General features: G+C 45.6%; 1 protein-coding gene across 2 annotated transcripts in view; it reads right to left on the bottom strand.

The window, feature by feature from the left end:
- Positions 1-12732: 12732 nt before the first annotated feature.
- Positions 12733-19162, bottom strand: part of STPG4 (sperm-tail PG-rich repeat containing 4) — a 50592-nt gene continuing 44162 nt past the window's right edge. Inside the window, exons 6-7 of one of the 2 annotated variants that reach the window (XM_037807580.1) lie at positions 15248-15352; positions 12733-12849 (exon numbers count right to left, since the gene is read on the bottom strand). In XM_037807580.1, coding sequence (XP_037663508.1) covers positions 12733-12849; positions 15248-15352 — 222 coding nt within the window. Of the gene's footprint in view, positions 12850-15247; positions 15353-19162 lie in introns of those variants that run through there. The other variant, XM_037807579.1, reaches the window with a different exon arrangement.

Raw genomic sequence — 19162 nt, 5'->3', positions numbered from 1 at the left:
CGTCTGTCTGAAGCAGTGTGTTCATTCATGCAGCACTTAGCCCTTGGACTGCTGTGAGCCAGGCCCTGGAGAGGCCAGTCTGGGAGGAGAGGCCGAGAAGCCAGCGCCAGGGACAGACAGGTCAGGAGGAGGCAGGAGGGAAGGGAGAGGCACTCCGGGAAGGTTGTGACAAGCTGGGGTGAGAGGTGAGGGTGCCGAGGTGGGCCGGGAGCCTGCAGGTGGGTAGGAGGAGGTCCAGGCAGGGCCGGCTGGAGCAGGGTCGCTTCTGAGCTCTGTGCTTGAAAGGCTGAGGCCTGAGCTTCCCGCTGCATCCAGGGCACAGCAGGAAGAGCCCAGGTGGACCTGACCTGCAGGCGCTGCTGATGGAGCACCCTCAGCACCTGGGGGAAAGTACCAGGAAAAGGGGCTGTGCCACGGACACAGGCAGCTTCCCGATCGGGCTCCTGCACTGAGATGTCCATGCCAACACGTTCCTAATATATATTGATATTTTGCCACGTGACAATACACTGTATATTTTTAAAATTTGAAGGATGAGATGGATGCACGCAGAAGTTCCTTCTTGTACCCCACTTTGCAGACAGCTGCCCTTGAGGCTGCCCCTAGAACTCAGGACGGGTAAAGGTCTCGGCCTCCCGGAGCCCACTGTGTCCTCAGCATGCCCTGGCGTCTCTACCGGCACCTCTAGCCCCATCTCGGGACTATGGCTTTGCTGTCCTGGTGAGGAAGGGCTTTTCTTGGAGGCTTTGGGTGTCCAGCTTTTCTGCTGTGATACTTTTTTGTTTTTAAGGTACCACTCAAAAGCCTTAGTGATTTAACCATTGGTATCAAATTACTTGTCACGTACCCTAACCCCAGCTCATGTGGTTGAAATTAAAGACTGTCTTAAGCCACAATGGTGTTACATTAGGTCTAGAAAGCTCATCCTATAAGGGAGAGTGGAAGGAATCGGGTGAAGTAAGGGCTGTAGGCCTTCCTGCTCCTGGCTTTGTCCATGCTGACCTGAAGCAGGTAGAATGTTGGGATGTCGGGTGGTAGTGGAGACATGCTGAGCCCCGGGCATTTCCTGGTCCCCCAAGTCCCAGTCTGCAGACCCCTCCCTCACACACACACACACACAAGCCTTCATTGCAGACAGAAGGAGCCGGCCGTCATGTCCACAAGGGTTAGAGTATGAGTCAAGACTTGGTGCTGCTCTGTCACCCCAAAGGCCCTTCCTCCTACTCTGCCCCCTTTCCAGGACACAGCCCCCACTGTGCACTTTGGTATTAGTAGTGTTTATCTGGCAGGCACAAATATGCCTGGAATTTCAGCCCCTACCACAGAGTGGTACCAGGGTGCTCAGCATGCTGCTCACACCCCCACCCGGCACACATGTCATCACCGTGAAAACATTTCTTGGCCGTGGGAAGCCTCGTGCTAAACAAACCTCCCCATTTGCCTGGGCCACGCTGCCAGCTCTTGATGGCGACCCACAGTCAGGGAGCGTCAGGCACAGGGAACCCGGGACCACCCACGCATGGTCCTGATCCAAGCGATCCCAGGCTCCAGGGAGGTCTTGACCGCTGTCCCCGGCCATGAATTTCTTCACGTTTTCAACAGGCTCTTTTCAGTTGCCAAGAACAGAGCCCCCCCGCCAAGGTCACTCAAGTAAAGAGACAAGGGGCTCTCCCTGGAGCCTGTGTGACCCTTCTGCGATGGAGCCAGCGGAGAGCAGAAGGTGAATTGGAAGGCCCAGCAGTGTAGCCCTGAGCAAGTCACTCTGCGTGTTTCTTCATCTGTGAAATAAGAACAATACTGAATAGTGCCTGCTTTGTGAGTTGTTATGATTACATGAGGAAAACGTGTAAAGAACCTGGAACAGTGCCAGGCCCAAAGAGGAAAAAAACAATACTTGTGAGCCGTTATTGTCTCTGCGCCTGCCACTCCAGCTCCTTTCCCTGCCCCTTAGGACTCCTGCAACACCACCCTGGCCCCTCCAGCCCCAGCCCTGATTGGCCTACAGTGCAGCAGCAGCTCCCCTCTCACTTTTCCTGGGGTGCTGAGCAGCTCAGGCAGGTGCCTCCCCTAATCCAGTCAGCTGTGACCAGAAGGCAGGGGCCTCAGGACACAAACCCGCTGGAGTTCTAGGTGGGCAATGACTTGGCATCATCCCTGCACAGTGCAGGTCCCCTGGAAGAGGCAGACAACTCACACCCCCTCCTCTCCCCACTCTTATCACTGTCACCTGATGGTGCAGCCCTGGGGGGCTCACATTCTAGCTCTTCTCTTCAAATGAAGATGACAGTGACAATGCTATCACTACGAATATCCTCCCTGCACTGTGCTTTGTAAGGCACTTGACTCAGCAGTGACCTCTCTCTCCTATGCGCTCCTTTGGTGGTCATATCAGCCTCGGGAGGTAGGTGGCTTTTGTCTCTGTTCAAGATGATGACACTGTGGTGTCTCCTCTCAAGTGACTGGGACCTGCAAACACAGGTCCTTGCCAGCACTCTTTCCATTGCCTTCCTTACGAAGACACTCTTATAGCACCTGCTCACCTGACCTTGGGAAGGAGTCAGGAACCTCTGGGATCCATGGAAATTTGGATCACCAGGAGCCCTGCCCCACTGGAGAAGACACACACAGATCCAAGGGCCTTGTGGGACCCCAGAAGCCCACCCCTCTGCCAAAAGCTTCACCCCACTGGCTGGAGGCTTGGCCCCTGCTTTAGGAAGGGGAAGGGATGATGATGCTCGGTGCCCACCACCCAGTCCCTTCTGTGGGAGCAGCTGGAATGGAGGTTCCTTAAGCAGGGGTCACTCAAGATGCTGGAAGTTCCCCCCCAAGATAGCAAGGGTGCCCAGAAGATGTTGGGCAGCTGGGAAATGTGACATGGTCCTCCAAGGGACCTGTATGCTGGGCCACCTGACTCCACTGTCCTGACCATCAGCTGACTGAATTAAAATCCACCCTCCATGGGCTGGCCCATGGCCTCTGGGAAGGACTGAGGTGCCCTATACTGGTGGTGATGGGGGCAGCCCCATACAGAGGCAACTTTGTGGTGGTGGGGACTCTCATTGTCCTTCTGTCCTTGTTCACTCTCTTGCTCCCACTCTCTCCTCTTAACTCTCTCTTTCAAATTTGGCAAGAAGTAAGTCATTGTGAACTTCTTTTAAAAATACATATGGTTGTTTATTTTTTTCTGAACCATTTGAGAATAGGTTGCATAAATCATGCCTCTTTACCTTTTAGTAGTTCAGGGTATTTTTACTAAGAGCAAGGTCATTCTCTTATATAACCACAGCACAGTTAACAATGAGGAAATTTAACATTGCTAACAATAGTTTTATCTAATCTGCCATCATTATTCCGGTTCTGTCACTAATCTTTATAGTGCTGTTTTCCTCCCATCCAGGATCACATATTCCATTTAGCTGTGATGCTTCCCCAGTCTGTTTTAATCTGGAGCAGGCCCCCTGCCTCTGCCTTTCCTGACATTGACATTGCTGAAGAATGCAGAGATCTGGCTTTTCTCTCAAGGTCTACAGATAATGAGGGAAGCAGTTGTTGGTGGCAGCAGAAGCTAGAAAGCAGCAGAAGCCACGGGGCAGAGGAGAATGGAGAGCAGTTGACTGGTAGGAGTGGGAAGGTGAAAGCAAAATTGAAGAGTAGGTGACACTCCATAAAGGCAGAGCTCTAGAATCAAAAGAAATGATGCCCACTTTTGAGGGGGCAAAAGGATGATGGAAACACTAGAACACCATTGTATTTCTGAACTACCTTCCTAGCGCGTATAGCCTGACTTTGAGGTCAAGGTTCCTGTGATAGTTTGAAGTTGTCATGTACCCCAGAAAAGGTCATGTTCTTTTAATCCATTCCTGTGGGTGCAGACGTATTATAGGTGGGACTTTTTGATTAGGCTATTTCAACTGAGGTGTTGCCCCAAAGTGGGTCTTAATCCTTTTACTGGAGTCGTTTATAAGATAAAATTAAGAGAAGCTCATAGAGAGAAGCCCTGGAGAAGCTAAGAGTGGACCAACAGAAGCTCAGGGAGGAAGCCACTGAAGCCAGAAACTGAAAGAAACAAAACCCGGGAATGAAGGATCAGCAGATACCAGCCATGTGCCTTCCCATGTGATGGATGTGTCCCAGATGCCAGCATTCTTTCTTCAGAGAAGCTATTGTCCTGTTGATACCTTAATTTGGACATTTTCATGGCCTTAGAAATATAAATTTTTAAGCTAATAGATCCCCATTGTAAAAGCCAACCCATTTCTGGTATATTGCATTCTGGCAGCTTTATCAAACCAAAACATTTCCCTTCTGCCTTGTTCCCTCCTGTCCTTACTGTTGTCCCATGGAGACTTGAGGGCTCCTGAGTGTGTGTTCCTGGTCATCCTGCACCCCCCAGAGTGAGTGTGCTCTTCTTCCCTCACCTCTGTGCACCTAGAGTCTAACCCACGGGGGTGGGGATACACACCAGGGCACCCTTCCATGATGGTGTGGAGACCGCCAACAAGAAGGAAAGGGGCCAGGTAGGCATTGTGAGATCTCCATCTCATGGGGGAGGAAATGAGTGGAGAAAGGTGAGGTGACTTGCGACATCCTAACCCAGAGGAGCAGTGATTGGAACCCTGGCAGTCTGCATTCCAGACCCTCAGCCCATTGCATTCTTCATGACACACGCCAACTCTGGGGAGCTTGTGCACTGAGATGGGGATCAGGGCACAGGCCAGCAGGTGTGAAGAGACTGGTTGAAGAGGAGATGGTCTCAGGTGTCAGCTCTGACATCTGAGATGAGTCCCTTCACTACTTGAAGATCAAGCCTTCTCCCCAGGGTCCTCAAAGTCTGGGCAGTTTCCCAGGGCTCTCTGTGGTCTCTCTTGCTCCAGCTTGTGCCCGGAAGGAAGATGCCTTTGCAAGCTCCCTCTCACTCCTGTCTTTTGCCTAGGCCTGACATCATCTCAGGAGCCCACAAGCTGGGCATGAGCCCACAGATGGCCCTTGCAGGCTGGGCTGAGCTGGGACTGGGGCACTCTCCTTCTCCCATCCAGACGACTGTTCTTCTGAGCTGGAAGCTATACCCTTTGGGCCCTCTCCATCTTTTCTTCTACCTCCGTCTTCCCCTCTTCCTCCTATGAGTCCACCGGGTCTGCTATGGCCTCTAATACCCAGGCTTCCCAGGTCCACTCCATACCAAATGACCTCTTACCAGAATTCCTCCTAGGGCTGACTCCTTGTCCCACATCTTCCCACCACCCACCTTGGGGGACCCTCCTCCTTTCTCAGAACACCCCAGCTGGCACAGGCTCTATGCATTCTGCTTCCTGAATACAGATCCCCACTTCCCACACACCTGGCCTCAGCCACATCTACATACCCCATGAGTTGAACGCCAGCTGGGCCCATGAGAGACTGGGAAACTTGGGGCACAAATGTAGAGTTAGACCACACAGTCCCTGCCCACAGGCTGACCTTGGTCTTCCTGTCCCTCTCTGGCCAGGTAGCCTCACGCAACCCACATGCTGTCTCCTCACTTTATACTAGTGGTATCTGGGGAGGGGTCTCTGCAGAGGGCCACAGCCCTCCTGAGTCTATTGTGGCCACTCAAGGGCCTGCAATGGGTCCCAAACCCACTGCAGAGGCAACACAGGGTGGCCAGGGATACCAGAGCTCCTGCCCCTCTCCCCTCCCCGCCCCCCACCCTGAGACCCCAGAAGAAGAGCTTCCTCACAGGGAGTCACAAATGCCTTGGGCCCAACAGCTCCAAATCAGCCTGGATTCATCCTCACATCCTGGGGTGGGCCTTGGGGCTCCTCCACCAGGTTCAGGGTCTTCTCCCCCAGCCAGCCTGGCTCCAGGGCCTTCAGGGCAGGTGGATCTTAAGAACATATTTGCAAGAGTTAGAGGTTAGTAAAGGGCATCCTCAGAGAATTCTTTCAATACTTTTGGTATATGTTTGAGTGTTTGGGGCCATTTTGAATATTTAAATTTTTAGATGAAATAAATGTCTACTATATTTTCTCTATAAAGTTACACATATATCTAAATAATATTTTATTATATAAATTAAATTACTTTAGAATATGTATTTTCACCATTAGGATCTTTGTCAAGACAAAAGACACTCAGGTCATTGAATACAATTTTCCAGTATCTTCATTTTCATTTCCATCTGAGCTATTTCAAATAGTATACTTTTTTAAATCCTTGAATAGTGTGGGCTCTAGATATTTATTTTATCTGGAGCCATAAGTACCATGTGTAAAATATTAGGTGAGTTCTCCCCACACCTCCCCAACCCCAACCAAATTTCCCGTGAGAGAACATTTGTAAATTGTCATAATGCAGTTTTTTAAATAACTCAATTTAATTGAGATATATTCACATACCATGCAGTCATACAAAGTGTACAATCAGTTGTTCACAGTACCACCATATAGTTGTGCATCCATCACCAAAATTAATTTTTGAACATTTTCATTACCACACACACACAAAAGTAATAAGAATCAAAATTGAAGTGAAAAAGAACAATTAAAGTAAAAAAGAACACTGGGTGCTTTTTGGTGTTTTTTCTTTTTGCCTGTGTTCTACTCATCCATCCATACACTGGACAAAGGGGAGTGTGATCCACATGGCTTTCCCAATCACATTGTCACCCCCATAATGCAATTTTTAAGTAGATTGCTTTATTTATTTATTTTAAGAGCAGTCATAGGTTTACAGAAAAATCATGTAGGAAGTACAGTTCCCACATCCCATACCACCACCACCACCACCACCACCCCCCAGCTCACACACATAGTTTTCCCTATTATTAACATTTTGCCTTAAGGTGAGGTACATTTGTTACAATTGATGAACCAGTATTATTAGAATTATATTATTAACTACAGTCCATAATTTACATTAGAATTCACTCTTTGTGTTGTACAGTTCTATGGTGATTTTTAAAAATTTTTACATAAAACCATAAAATTTCCGTTTTATCACCTTCAAGTATACAATTCAGGAGTGTTAATTAGATTCAAAAATCTTGTGCTACCATCACTACCATCCATTGTCAAAACTTTTCCATCACCCCAAACAGATTGCTTTTTTTTTTTTTGTAAAAGTAGCTTTTTAATTATAAATATAATGTGTTCTCCTTGTATGCTGAGGAAAATGAAGTAGGAAACCAAGTTTAAACAGTTCACTTACCATTCACAGCAATCAGATCACCCCACATTTGCTAACATGAGACCTGATTAGGGCTGTCATATTCTCAGGGAGTTTTTTGCACATTCCTCACTCTTCATTTCCAGAGCCACTTGGATTCTCCAAGATCCGCTATGGCCTGAGCAGCTCTTGAAATGGGCTCTCCTATTAGAAGAATTTCTGTGCTGCTATCTCCCAAAATTGTGTTCCAAACCTCTCACTCCTGTCTTTTCTGTCTGTAGTGCTCCCTTTAGTGTTTCCTGTAGATCAGGTATCTTGTTCACAAACTCTGTCATTGTCTGTTTGTCAGAGAATATTTTAAGCTCTTCCTCATATTTGAAGGACAGTTTTGCCAGATATAGGATTCTTGGCCGGTGGTTTTTCTCTTTCAGTATCTTAAATATATCACCACACTTCCTTCTTGCCTCCATGATTTCTATTGAGAAATCTGCACATAGTCTTATCAGGCTTCCTTTGTATGTGATGGGTCACTTTTCTCTTGCTGCTTTCAGAATCTTTTCTATTTGGGGTACACTGCACTTCTTGGATCTGTAATTTTATGTCTTTCCTAAGTAATGGGAAATTTTCATTGATTATTTCCTCTACTATTGTTTCTGCCCCTTTTCCCTTCTCTTCTCCTTCTGGGACACCCATGATATGTACATTCCTGCATTTTGTTTTGTCCTTAAGTTCCTGGAGACGTTGCTCGTATTTTTCCATTCTTTTCTCTATCTGTTCTTTTGTGTGTAGGCTTTCAGGTGCCTTGTTCTCCAGTTCCTGAGTGTTTTCTTCTGCCTCTTGAGATCTGCTGTTGTATGTTTCCATTGTGTCTTTCATCTCTTGTGTTGTGCCTTTCATTTCCATACATTGTCAGTTGTTTTTTCGAACTTTTGATTTCTACCTTATGTACACCCAGTGTTTTCATTATACTCTTCATCTTTTTTGCTATATCCTCCCTAAACTTCCTGAATTGATCCAGCACAAGTTGTTTAAATTCCTATATCTCAGTTGAAGTGTAAGTTTGTTCCTTTGACTGGGCCATAACTTCACCCCTCCTAGTGTGGGTTGTAGTTTTCTGTTGTCTAGGCATCTGGCCTCTTTGGTTCCCCAATCAGGTTTTCCCAGACCAGAACGGGCTCAGGTCTTGGAAGGAGGCCATAGTTTCAGGTCTCCCTGAGGGTGTGTCTTAGAAGATTGGTACACCCTGTGTGGCCTCAAGTCACTGTGCTTTTCTGCCCAGCAGGTCAGTCTATCACTCCTGACTGGTGTAAGGAGGTGTGGTCCATGGCTGTTTTCCTCCAGGCTCTGGGGTCTGGTTCTGAATGGAAGGCGGGTAATAGAGCTTGGCACCACCTCTTTCCTCTTAGGGAAGATATACCCCCTGGGGAGAGGTCATTGCATTTGAATAGTCTCTGACTCTGCTATCTCCACCCTTGTCTGGGTCTGAGCACTGGAAATTGAAAATGGCTGAGGCTTTCTCCACTGAGCTGAAAAAGGGACAGAAAGACCCCCTTCAGGGTCAGTCTGCAGCCCCCCTCAGTTTCACCCATTGGCCAGAGACAGTATCTGGTCCTCCGGGCTCCCCCTCCCTCACAGAGAGGTCCTCTGGCTTTCCAAGGTCAGTCATCACCAAAAGCCTCTGTCTGCTTGGGGATTCATAGCTTGTATCAAGCAGTCCACTTTTGCTAATTAAAACCCCAGTTGGAGCTCAGCTGAGCTATATTTGCTTATTCGGAGAGTGCTTTCTCTAGCACCATGAGGCTTTGCAGTTTGGGCTGTGGGAGGAGGGGGATCCCGGCTCATATCCACGGTTTTTACTTACAGATTTTATGCTGCGATCTTGGGCATTCCTTCCAATTCAGGTTGGTGTATGATGAGTGGACAGTCACGTTTGTCCCCCCGCCGTTATTCCAGATTATTTACTATTTGTTCCTGGTTGTTTATTAGTTGTTCCAGGGGGACTGACTAGCTTCCACTCCTCTGTATGCTTCCATCTTCTTCTGTCTCTTGCAGATTGCTTTTTAAGTGATCTATCAGGAGCTTGTTTATAACATCTAACACCTGCAATTTTAAGGTCAAACCTCCAGAAATGATTTCTAAATTAGTACTAAATTTCTTTGCCTCCTTTTTTCAAACTTACTTCTTCAGATGATTTCTGTCAGCATCCAACACCAACATTGGCAGGCTGTTCAGGCTAATAGCTCTTCCCCAAACAGTATTTTATGGTTCCAAAATAATCAAGGAAGCCCCCTATAATATAAAAGACTTTATGGGGCACCTTTTTATTTTCCAAGACATAATTGTGAGGGAAGCCCTCACTTTATGTTGGAGCTTATACTGTTTTCATTGAGCATCAACAATGTGCTAACACTGTGCTAGCGCTGAGAAACTCACTGATGCCGATTGGTCCCAACTCCATGCTCATGGAACGCACACCCAGCAATGGCCTCAAACAAGTATCTGGGGGCTTCTGGAGCACATGTGAGAGACACCCACTCAGCCTGGGGCTATGGGAGAGGATGCTTGGAGTTGGCATGCCAGGGTCCAGGGGTGAAGGTACTATTTCAAGTAGAAGACCAGCCCCCTACCCCAGCTAAAGGTTAGATAGATGGTGTGGGAGGCAGAATAATGACCCCCCTGTGAATATGTTACCTGTGCTGGTTTGAAACTATTATGGACCCCAGAAAAGCCATGATCTTTTAATCCATTCTTGTTGGGTGGGATCTTTTGATTGAATGTTTCCATGGAGATGTGACCCACTCAACTGCAAGTGAGATCTTTGATTAAATAATTTCCATGGAGGTATAGACCCCACCCATTCCAGGTGGGTCTTGATTAGTTCACTGGAGTATTTAAGGGAGCTCAAGAGCTGACACAGATGCTGATGCTGGGAGACACTTGGAGATACAGACAGAAGGATATTTGGAGATGGTAAGCTAAGAGATGAAGCCCAGAATTTGCCCTGGAGAAGCTAAGAGAAAGAAGCAAGAATGTACAGGGGCTGAGAAAGAGGAGTGAAAACAAAAGCCCAGAGACATTTTGGAGAAAGGCATTTTGAAACACAACCCAGGAGCAAAGGACCAGTAGATGCCAGCTACGTGCCTTCCCAGCTGACAGAGGTGTTCCAGACGCCATTGGCTGTTCTTCAGTGAAGGTATCTTGTTGATGCCTTAGTTTAGACACTTTCATGGCCTTAGAACTGTAAATCTGTAACCGAATAAAACCCCTTTGTAAAAGCCAATTCACTTCTGGTATTTTGCATAATGGCAGCCTTAGCAAACCAGAACATTACCATACAAGGTAAAAGAGACTTTGCAGATGTTTTAAGACTCTTGAGATAGGAGGATTATCCTGTATCTGGGTGGGCCCAAAGTAATCACCAGGGTCCTTATAAGAGGGAAGCAGGAGGATCAGAGTCAGTACTAAAAAATGTGATGACGGAAGCAGAGGTTGGAGTCATGTGAGGATGGGATCACAAGCCAAGGCATGTGAGCGGCCACTAGAAGCTGGAAGAGGCAAAGAAATATTTTCCCCTCAGAGCCTCCAGAAGAAATCAGCCTAGCAGAAACCTTGACTTTAGCCCAGGGACACTGGTTTTGGGCTTTTGACCTCCAGAACTGTAGGATAATAAATTGGTTTTGTTTGAAGCCACTAAGTTGGTGGTGGTTTGTTACAGCAGCCACAGGAAACCAACAGAAAGGAAACTGGGAGAGCAGGGAGCCTGTCTAGCTGCTTATTACCCCAACACCCAACATACACCCCCAAACCCCCAAACCATTGGCCCCTGCAGCCATGTCTGCACAAAGGTTCTTGGTCCTCCTGGCCACAGCTGATTGGCCCAGGGTGAACCCCTTACCTAAGCTTCTCTCCCTTAGGAATCTGGAACTGAACCAAGAGGTGCTGGTTACATTCTTTAGGTGTTTGACTCAGGAAATGATGTGAGGAGAGGCTGAGGTAGCCACATTTGGTCCTATACACATGAATAGGCCGGGAAAGTTGGCCTCCAGAGGAAGGATTGAAAAGCAGGCCGGAAAGAGAGGCAGTGGAGAGACCAAGGCCCCAGAGAAAGAAATGTTTCCTACCAGCTCCTGGCTTGACTCTTGTTGGTGAGATGCTCCCAAACACAACCCCTCTTCCCCTCGCTAGTGGGAGAAGTTCCTCTAACTTTCCATCAACAAGCCTCGACTAAGACAGACATAACCACCTCCTGCCAGCCTCTCTTTCTAGAACCCCTCCCCTGGGAACCAGGTGCCACCTTGGATTCTAATTCCCTGAGAAAACTTCCTCCGTCCAAACTGCCAGCCTTACTTTCTGATCCTGCAGGGATTTTGATTCACTTGGAAAAAAAACAGTTGACATTATTTGTCCCTGTAGCCATCTTCTGGCCAACAGGGGACAAGAGATGCCTCCCTTCAAATATCAGTCTGACCTTCCAAGTGGTTGTTTAGCTTTGAAGAAATGCAGTAGGGAGTCCCTTTCACAGATGTGAAATGAATAAATTCCCTTCCTCACCCCAACACATATTTTATAAAGGCTTATAAATCTCAAGAAGAGAAGGTTTCTTTTCCTCTTTTACAAGTGTAAATAAATTTGGGCGAGTAATATATATAAATATGTATATACATATATACATATACATATACATACACATATTCCTTTTAAAAAAAGATTACTTCCATGTAGCAAATGTGTATTAATGACTCTGGAATCTTTCTGACCTTTACTGAGACACTGACTGTGAGCTCCTCAGGCTGGAATGACTTCTCAGGATACAGGGTCCCTGTATGTGGTTCCAGCCTTCTGACTGATCCTCACCCCACCATGATCACGCTAGCACCCTCTACTCTAACCTTCCTCTGTTCCCCTCCAGCAAAAGTAAATTCCTGCCTTTGGGCCTTGGCATAAATGGCATCTCTTGCCCCCAGCCCTCTTCCCTCTCCTCTCTGCCTTTCTCAGCCTCCTGGTCCCTTGGGTGCTGACCACACTGCCCTCCAGCATGTGGCCTTCTCCCTCCACTGAACATGCACGCCCTCCGTTGTCAGAATGGCTCCTCTGGGCACCCGGCATGTGATTTGGCAGCTTCCTTAGGCTAGAGCGTGTTTCCTATTTGAACGGTCATCTGCATAAGCTTCAACCCAAGGTGACCAGTAGCAGTTTCTTGGCACAGCTTTTAAGTCCCCCTGAGCCGGGGACTGCCCCAAACTACCTTTCTGGTCTTGTCCGCTCCTACAAGCTGGGAGACCTTACCATCCTAATGCAGTTGAGATACAGTGGTGAGCAAGGGGCTTTGCTGGGCAGAGGGCCAGCGGCTGTACAGGCACAGTCCCCTGGAACGTGCCTTTTGGTGATAAGCAGTGGGAGCATATCATTTATTGTTCAAATCACTTTTGAGAGTGAACTGGCAATATGCTAGAACTATTCCAGACAAACCCTGAGCAATAATAGATTGTGATCTGTGGTCAGATACCTCTAAAGAATAAGCGAAACCAAGGTTTTTAAACATAAGAATTGCTAAAACTCAAAGTAGCTTGGTACCAAGATCGCTTTATTTTAAAAGCCAATTGTGTTGTTGAAGAAAAGGCTATGTTCTCGGCCCATCTTAGCTATGCTTCGAGGCTGCTTGGGGAATTGGTTTGAAGATGTGTATGCTCCTGGGCCTGGGGTTTTCTGAAAACAGAACAGAAAACAGGGGCTGATGAGGTGTTGGTGCCAAAACCCTGGAGCCTCCTGGGCCTGGCACCTGGCTGCCAGCTTAGACATGACTGAGAATCCGCAGAACACACGGGCCACGCTAGCCCAGCCAAGCCTTGAATCAGAACGGGTACTTGGAACTGAGGCTTGCTCCATCAGGGTCTCTCAGCAAGGCTGAGGGTGGGAGTGGGGTGGGGGGGGTGGTGCTGAGAGGAGAGGCAGGACAAGCCCACTGCCACCTAGTGCCTGCAGCTCGGGGCACACACTTCCTTCCAAAGCCACTCAGCCAGGCAGTGCCTGACCCCAGGAATGCCATCACCCTCCCCTAGCAATAAGTAGATGGAGAGAATGGGTTCTGAGCCTGTTTTTGAAAAAGTCATGTTTTCATTTTGATGGAATTCTTGAAAAATTACTTTGCAAATTATTTAAGCAGGGCTTCTCTTCAGTAGTGATACAATTGCAAATGAATGACACTTTCACAGACTAAGACTTCAGTTTCTTCGGATAGTGTTTCCCATGCTGGGGTGCACGCACATACTCTTGAAACCCAAGGGGATTTTTGTGGTTGTTGTCTTGGGTCTGTTTGAGAAACAGCAGTGTAGTGGTTAAGGGCAAGGGCTTTGGACTCTGACTGGCTCCATGCGTCCTGGTTCACGTGCTCCCCAGGCCTCCCCCTGAGTCCCTCCAGGCCAGCAGCAAGCACTCCACACTTAGCCTCCACCACTAGTGTTATGCCCTGTTATCACCTACTTGTTATTTCCAGACTTCTTTGCAGTTTGTTATCTCTTCAGGACACTGTGAGATGGAAATAGGATTATCCTGAGAGTGGAAAAGAACCATTAGCCCAGAGTGGATGAGATCAGCTGCCTGCCGAGCCTTGAATGACAGGATGTTTCCCTTGCCAAAAAGCAGAAGAGGAGCCTGGAAATCTCATCAAGTCCTGGCCGGATGTCAAAGGAAGCTGAAGCCTTTATTAGTGCTATTAATGAGGATCCAGCATACATGTGGGGTCCCAAAAGACAAGCCCACAGATCAGAGGTTGGGCAGACCTGGGGTTCAGCCACCTAGAGAATATCCTGCCTGGTCCCCCCAGCCCTGATTTCACTGTCATCCAAGTGACCTCTGATTGCCTTTAGCATCCATGAACATTTTCCTATTAGGGAGAGACTCCTAAGAGAGCAGACCCAGACATCAGGCCCTCAGTGGACTCCTATAAGTTAATACTAAACCTTCTGACTTCTCTATCAGTTCCCTAGGAGTTTGGTTAGCATAAGTCAGTCCTCCTGAGGATGGTCATCCCTGCGGGTTCCAACAAAAGTCTGTTTCTGGATCATGTTGACACTGTCAATTGTGAGGGCCTGCTTAAGAGGCCCAGCAGCCTCCCATTGATGATCTGTCTTTAATTATACTGGGCACACCTCTCCAACATCCCTCCAAATAAAGGCCATGCTACCCTAACACGACAGTTGAGCAGAGATTCTGAAGGCGATGGCCTCGGAGACCACAGGCAGGGCTGAGGGAAGTGATTCACAGGCCCAGATGGAGGTAGCAGCAGCCCTCTCCTATCCTCTGCCGGAGCTTCTCCCCCAACTCATCTCCCATCCTGCCCCACCCTTGTGGGCCTATTCTCTTACAGGTAGAACTGGTAAATATTTCTGTTTCTCCAACCATCTCAAATGAGTCCACATACCAGCAAGAATTGGTGGCTTTCAGACTAGGGTGCAGGCCATGGGAATTAAAACTGTCTTTGGGCATTAAAAAAAAAAAAAAAAACCCATGTTCATAACCTCCATGTTATGCTTTTGCAGCCTTTCTTGGTATTCTCTAGGTCTTCAAGGTTCCCTGCATGTTCCCAGCATCTGCTTTCCTTGTATCTTTCTGTGGACTTGAGCCTCTCCCCTGTCTGCCCTGCATCCTCGGGGTAGGTGATACTGATGGTTTAAAGGTCCCCTTTGGTTCAATATTAAATGTTGTAGTCCTGACCCTTTGCTTCCTTTGTGTATGGGCTCCCAGAAGCCACATACACAAAGAACAGCAGATCGGTTTGGGGTGGAAGGTGGGCAGCTACTGACCCCCAAAATGCAGCCAGAGCATAACATCAATAACTAATTACTGGGCTGGCTGTTTTCAGCTGGACTCTATTCAGCCATGGCCTTGGGGGCTGGAGCCCTCTGAGCATACAACTGGGTGAGGGCTTGCCAGATGATCGAGCTGCATGTTCTTCACTGCCTTGACAAGCATACACTGAACTGTATACAACTATAACACACCCCCCCTCAGCACCCCACCCCTGCGCTATTCTCACCAACCCCCTTACAACCACAAAACCACCACAATCACACCTCTGGGGGTGTCTGTCTTTTAGAATACTTACTGAACAGGTGGGCAAGAATCGAGGTACTCTGGATTGAAAACAAGAAGTAATAGAATTTGTTGCAGGTATTTTCAAATTATAATGACCTGGTCCTGGACCCTCATGCTATAGAAAAATTCAAAAACAAAAACAAAACAGAGTGTTTTACTATTACTAATGTTTGGTATCTGTGCTGGTTTGTATATATTATGTCCCCCAGAAAATTCCATATTCTTTAATGCAATCTTGTGGGGGCAGATGTATTACTGTTGATTAGACTGGAATCCTTTGATTATTTCCATGGAGATGTGACTCAATCAACTGTGGGCAAGACTTTTGATTGGATAATTTCCAAGGAGGTGTTAACCCACCCATACAGGGTGTGTCTGAATTAAATCACTAAGAGCCATATAAAACAGCTGACAAACAGAAGGAACTCAGTGCAGCTGTGAGTGACAGTTTGGAGAGCAACTAGGAGTGACATTTTGAAGAGGAGCTGCAGCTAAGAGAGGACAAAATGCCCTAAGAGCAACACTTTGGAGAACACCATTTTGAAACACAACCTGGGAGCAAGCAGATGCCAGCCACGTTCCTTCCCAGCTAACAGAGGTTTTCCGGATGCCAATGGCCTTTCTCCAGTGAAGGTACCCTTTGTTGATGCCTTACCTTGGACACTTTACGGCCTTAAGACTGTAACTCTGTAACCAAACAAACCCCCTTAATAAAAGCCAATCCATTTCTGGTGTTTTGCATAATGGCAGCATTAGCAAACTGGAACAGTATCATTTAATGCTTTTTTTGCCTTCCACAAATATATACATGGATCAATGTGATATAGTAAAAAGATCCATGAATGTGGGCTTGGAAGACATTTTTAAGGTGCGACCTGGGACGATTCATTGTGAAATGGGAATAATATCTGCTTTACCTGTCTCATGGGATGACTGTGGAGATTGAAGGAGATAAAGTGACCTGTAAAGTCTCCCCAGTCCCTGCCAGGCTTCCTGACACCCACAGGCACCTCCCCACCCCAGGCGCATGCCTCATGCATGTCTCACACCACAGCTGCCCAGTAGACTGCTGACAGTGGCTTGCTACACTAAGGTGATAGCTTTAAAAAATGCTCTTATTCTCTCATATAAATGTAATATATGTTACATTTATTACATTACATAAAGCATTCACAGCAATTCACTGATGTAAGTGCAATGCCACAAGAGTAACATAAACCACGAATACAATTAAAAAGCGACAAACATCCCAATAGAAAATTTAGTACAAGGCAATTCACAAAAAGGAAATATAAACGTCCAATGAGCTATTGGGGGAGAATACCCTATAACCTCATTAAATAATAAAAATAAATTCTAATTTAAAACATGATTTATTTATATTTTTGTCTAGAAAATTAACAAAGGTTAAAGAAAGAAAGAAACCCTAAACTTTAGCAACCAGCATGGGCTGGCAGAAGTATAAATTTATATATGTATATATGATGCTGACAGAAGTAATAAATTTAAGTTATCTTTCTAGAGGGCAATCTGACAAAATATAAAACATCTTTAAAATGTATAGACCAATCAGATGGAAAGGAAGAAGAAAAAAGACAGGTTACAAGATTGTTGCAGGTATCCAGGAGACAAATGATGAGGACTGAGCTCAGATTGGCAGGGAAAATGGGAACAGCCCAAACATCACTCTGTTTAACAGTGACATGACGTTAACCTTTTTCTTTTTTTCTAGTAATTCACTTTTTTCCTCTCTCATTTTCAAATAGCTAGTGCTCATTACCTCAGGGGTGGACAGAGCAGAAAACAGAAATGAGTGTTTCTGGAATAATGGCTTGTATCTGTTGAAAATAAGGTAGAGATTGGGAGAAGTGGGTGGGGTATAGATGAAAAAAAATTGGCTAGGCATTAATAATAGTTGAAACTGTACATGGGAGTTCAATACAGCATTCTGATTATATTGTGTGGGTTTTTTTCCACTTTTTTTTTTTTTAACCAGAGGAGGTTTAGTTTACAGAAAAATCATACAGAAAGTGCAGAGTTTCCATATAGACCCTACCCACACACACAATTTTCCCTACTATTAACACTTTGCATTAATATGGTACCTTTGTTACAAATGATGAAACAATATATTATAATTATATTATTAACTATAGTCCATAGTTTACATTAGGGTTCACTCTTTGTGTTGTATAGTTCTATGTGTGTGTGTGTGTGTGTGTGTGTGTGTGTGTCTGTGTGTTTGGGTAACATATATACAACATAAAATTTCCCATTTTAAGCACTTTCAAATATACAATTCAGTGGTGTTAATTACATTCACAATGCTGTGCTACCATCTCCATCATCCATCATCATAATTTTCCATCCCCCCAAACAGAAACTTTGTACTGATTAAACATTAATGTCCCATTCCCTACCCCCACCCTGGCCCCTGATGACCGGTATTCTAATTTCTGACTCTATGAATTTGAGATTCTACTTATTTCATGAGATTTTACAATATTTGTCTTTTTATGTCTAGCTAATTTCACTCAACTTGATGTCTTCAAGGTTCATCCATGTTGTGGCATGTATCAGAACTTCATTCTTTTTACTCCTTTTTATGGTTGAATACTCCATTTCCTGTGCATATACCACATTTTGTCTATCCATTCCTACATTGATGGACACTTGGGCTGCTTCCACCTTTTGGCAATTGTGAATAATGCCACTATGAACATCGGTGCCAAACATCTGTTCAAGTCCCTGATTTCAGGTAGAATTGCCAGGTAATATGGTAATCCTATACTTAACCTTCTGAGGAACTGCCAAACTGTTTTCCACAGTGGCCACACCATTTTACATTCCTTTCAACAAAGCAGGAGGGATCCTATTTCACTACTTCTTGGCCAGCACTTGTTATTTTCCATTTTTAAAGTAATAGCCTTTCCAATGGGTATGAAGTGATATCTTGTGGTTTTGATTTACATTTCCTAACAGTCAATGATGTTGAGCATCTTTTCATGTACTTAATAGCCATGTGTAGATCTATCTTCCTTGGAGAAATGTCTGTTCAAGTCCTTTGCCCATTTTTTAGTTGGGTTGTCTTTTTGATGTTGAGTTGTAGGAGTTCTTTATATATTCTGGATATTAAACCCTTATCAGATATATGGTTTCCAGATATTTTCTCCCATTTGGTACACTCTCTTTTTACTTTCTTGATGAAGTCCTTAGATGCACAAAAGTTTTTAATTTTGATGAAATCTCGTTTTTCTATTTTTTCTTTTGTTGTTTGTGCTTTTAGTGTAAAGACTAAGAAACCACTGCCTAACGCAAGATCCTGAAGATATTTCCATATATTTGCTTCTAGGAGTTTCATCATTTTAGTTCTTATATTCAGGTCTTTGATCCATTTTGATATAATTTTTATATAAGGTGCGAGGTAGAGGTTCATCTTCATTCTTTTGCTTATGGATATCCAGTTTTCCCAGCACCATATGTTGAAGAAACTATTATTTCCCCATTGAGTGGACTTGACACACTTGTCAAAAGTAAATGACCATTTTGGTCTGTGGAACTTTGGGTATCTGTGTGACATCTGAGACTCAGAGCTAGATTTCAGTAGCTATTACCTCATACAGCAAATGTTAAAAAAAAAAAAAAAAAAAAAAGCTGAAAAAGAGGCCAAACTTCAATTAGAGATATGAATGAAGTGGATCTGGTTAGGACTAAGGCAAATCAGTCCAAAGGGTAAATGACAATGTTGACTGTGTTATAAAACTTCAAGTTCTGTGTAAGACCAAGGGAAGAGATGTTTATTTGGTACAGAATCTATATTTTCTGCAGCACACTTCATAATTTAACTTGTATGGTCAGTTTATGCAAACCCCATAATTACATGGAACTTTGACTAGGAAGTGAGATCTGGTAGGTTTGTACAGGT

This window comes from Choloepus didactylus, chromosome 17, assembly GCF_015220235.1.
Source record: "Choloepus didactylus isolate mChoDid1 chromosome 17, mChoDid1.pri, whole genome shotgun sequence".
NCBI classification, from domain to species: Eukaryota; Metazoa; Chordata; class Mammalia; order Pilosa; family Megalonychidae; genus Choloepus; species Choloepus didactylus.
This window is presented reverse-complemented; position numbering and strand designations above follow the sequence as displayed.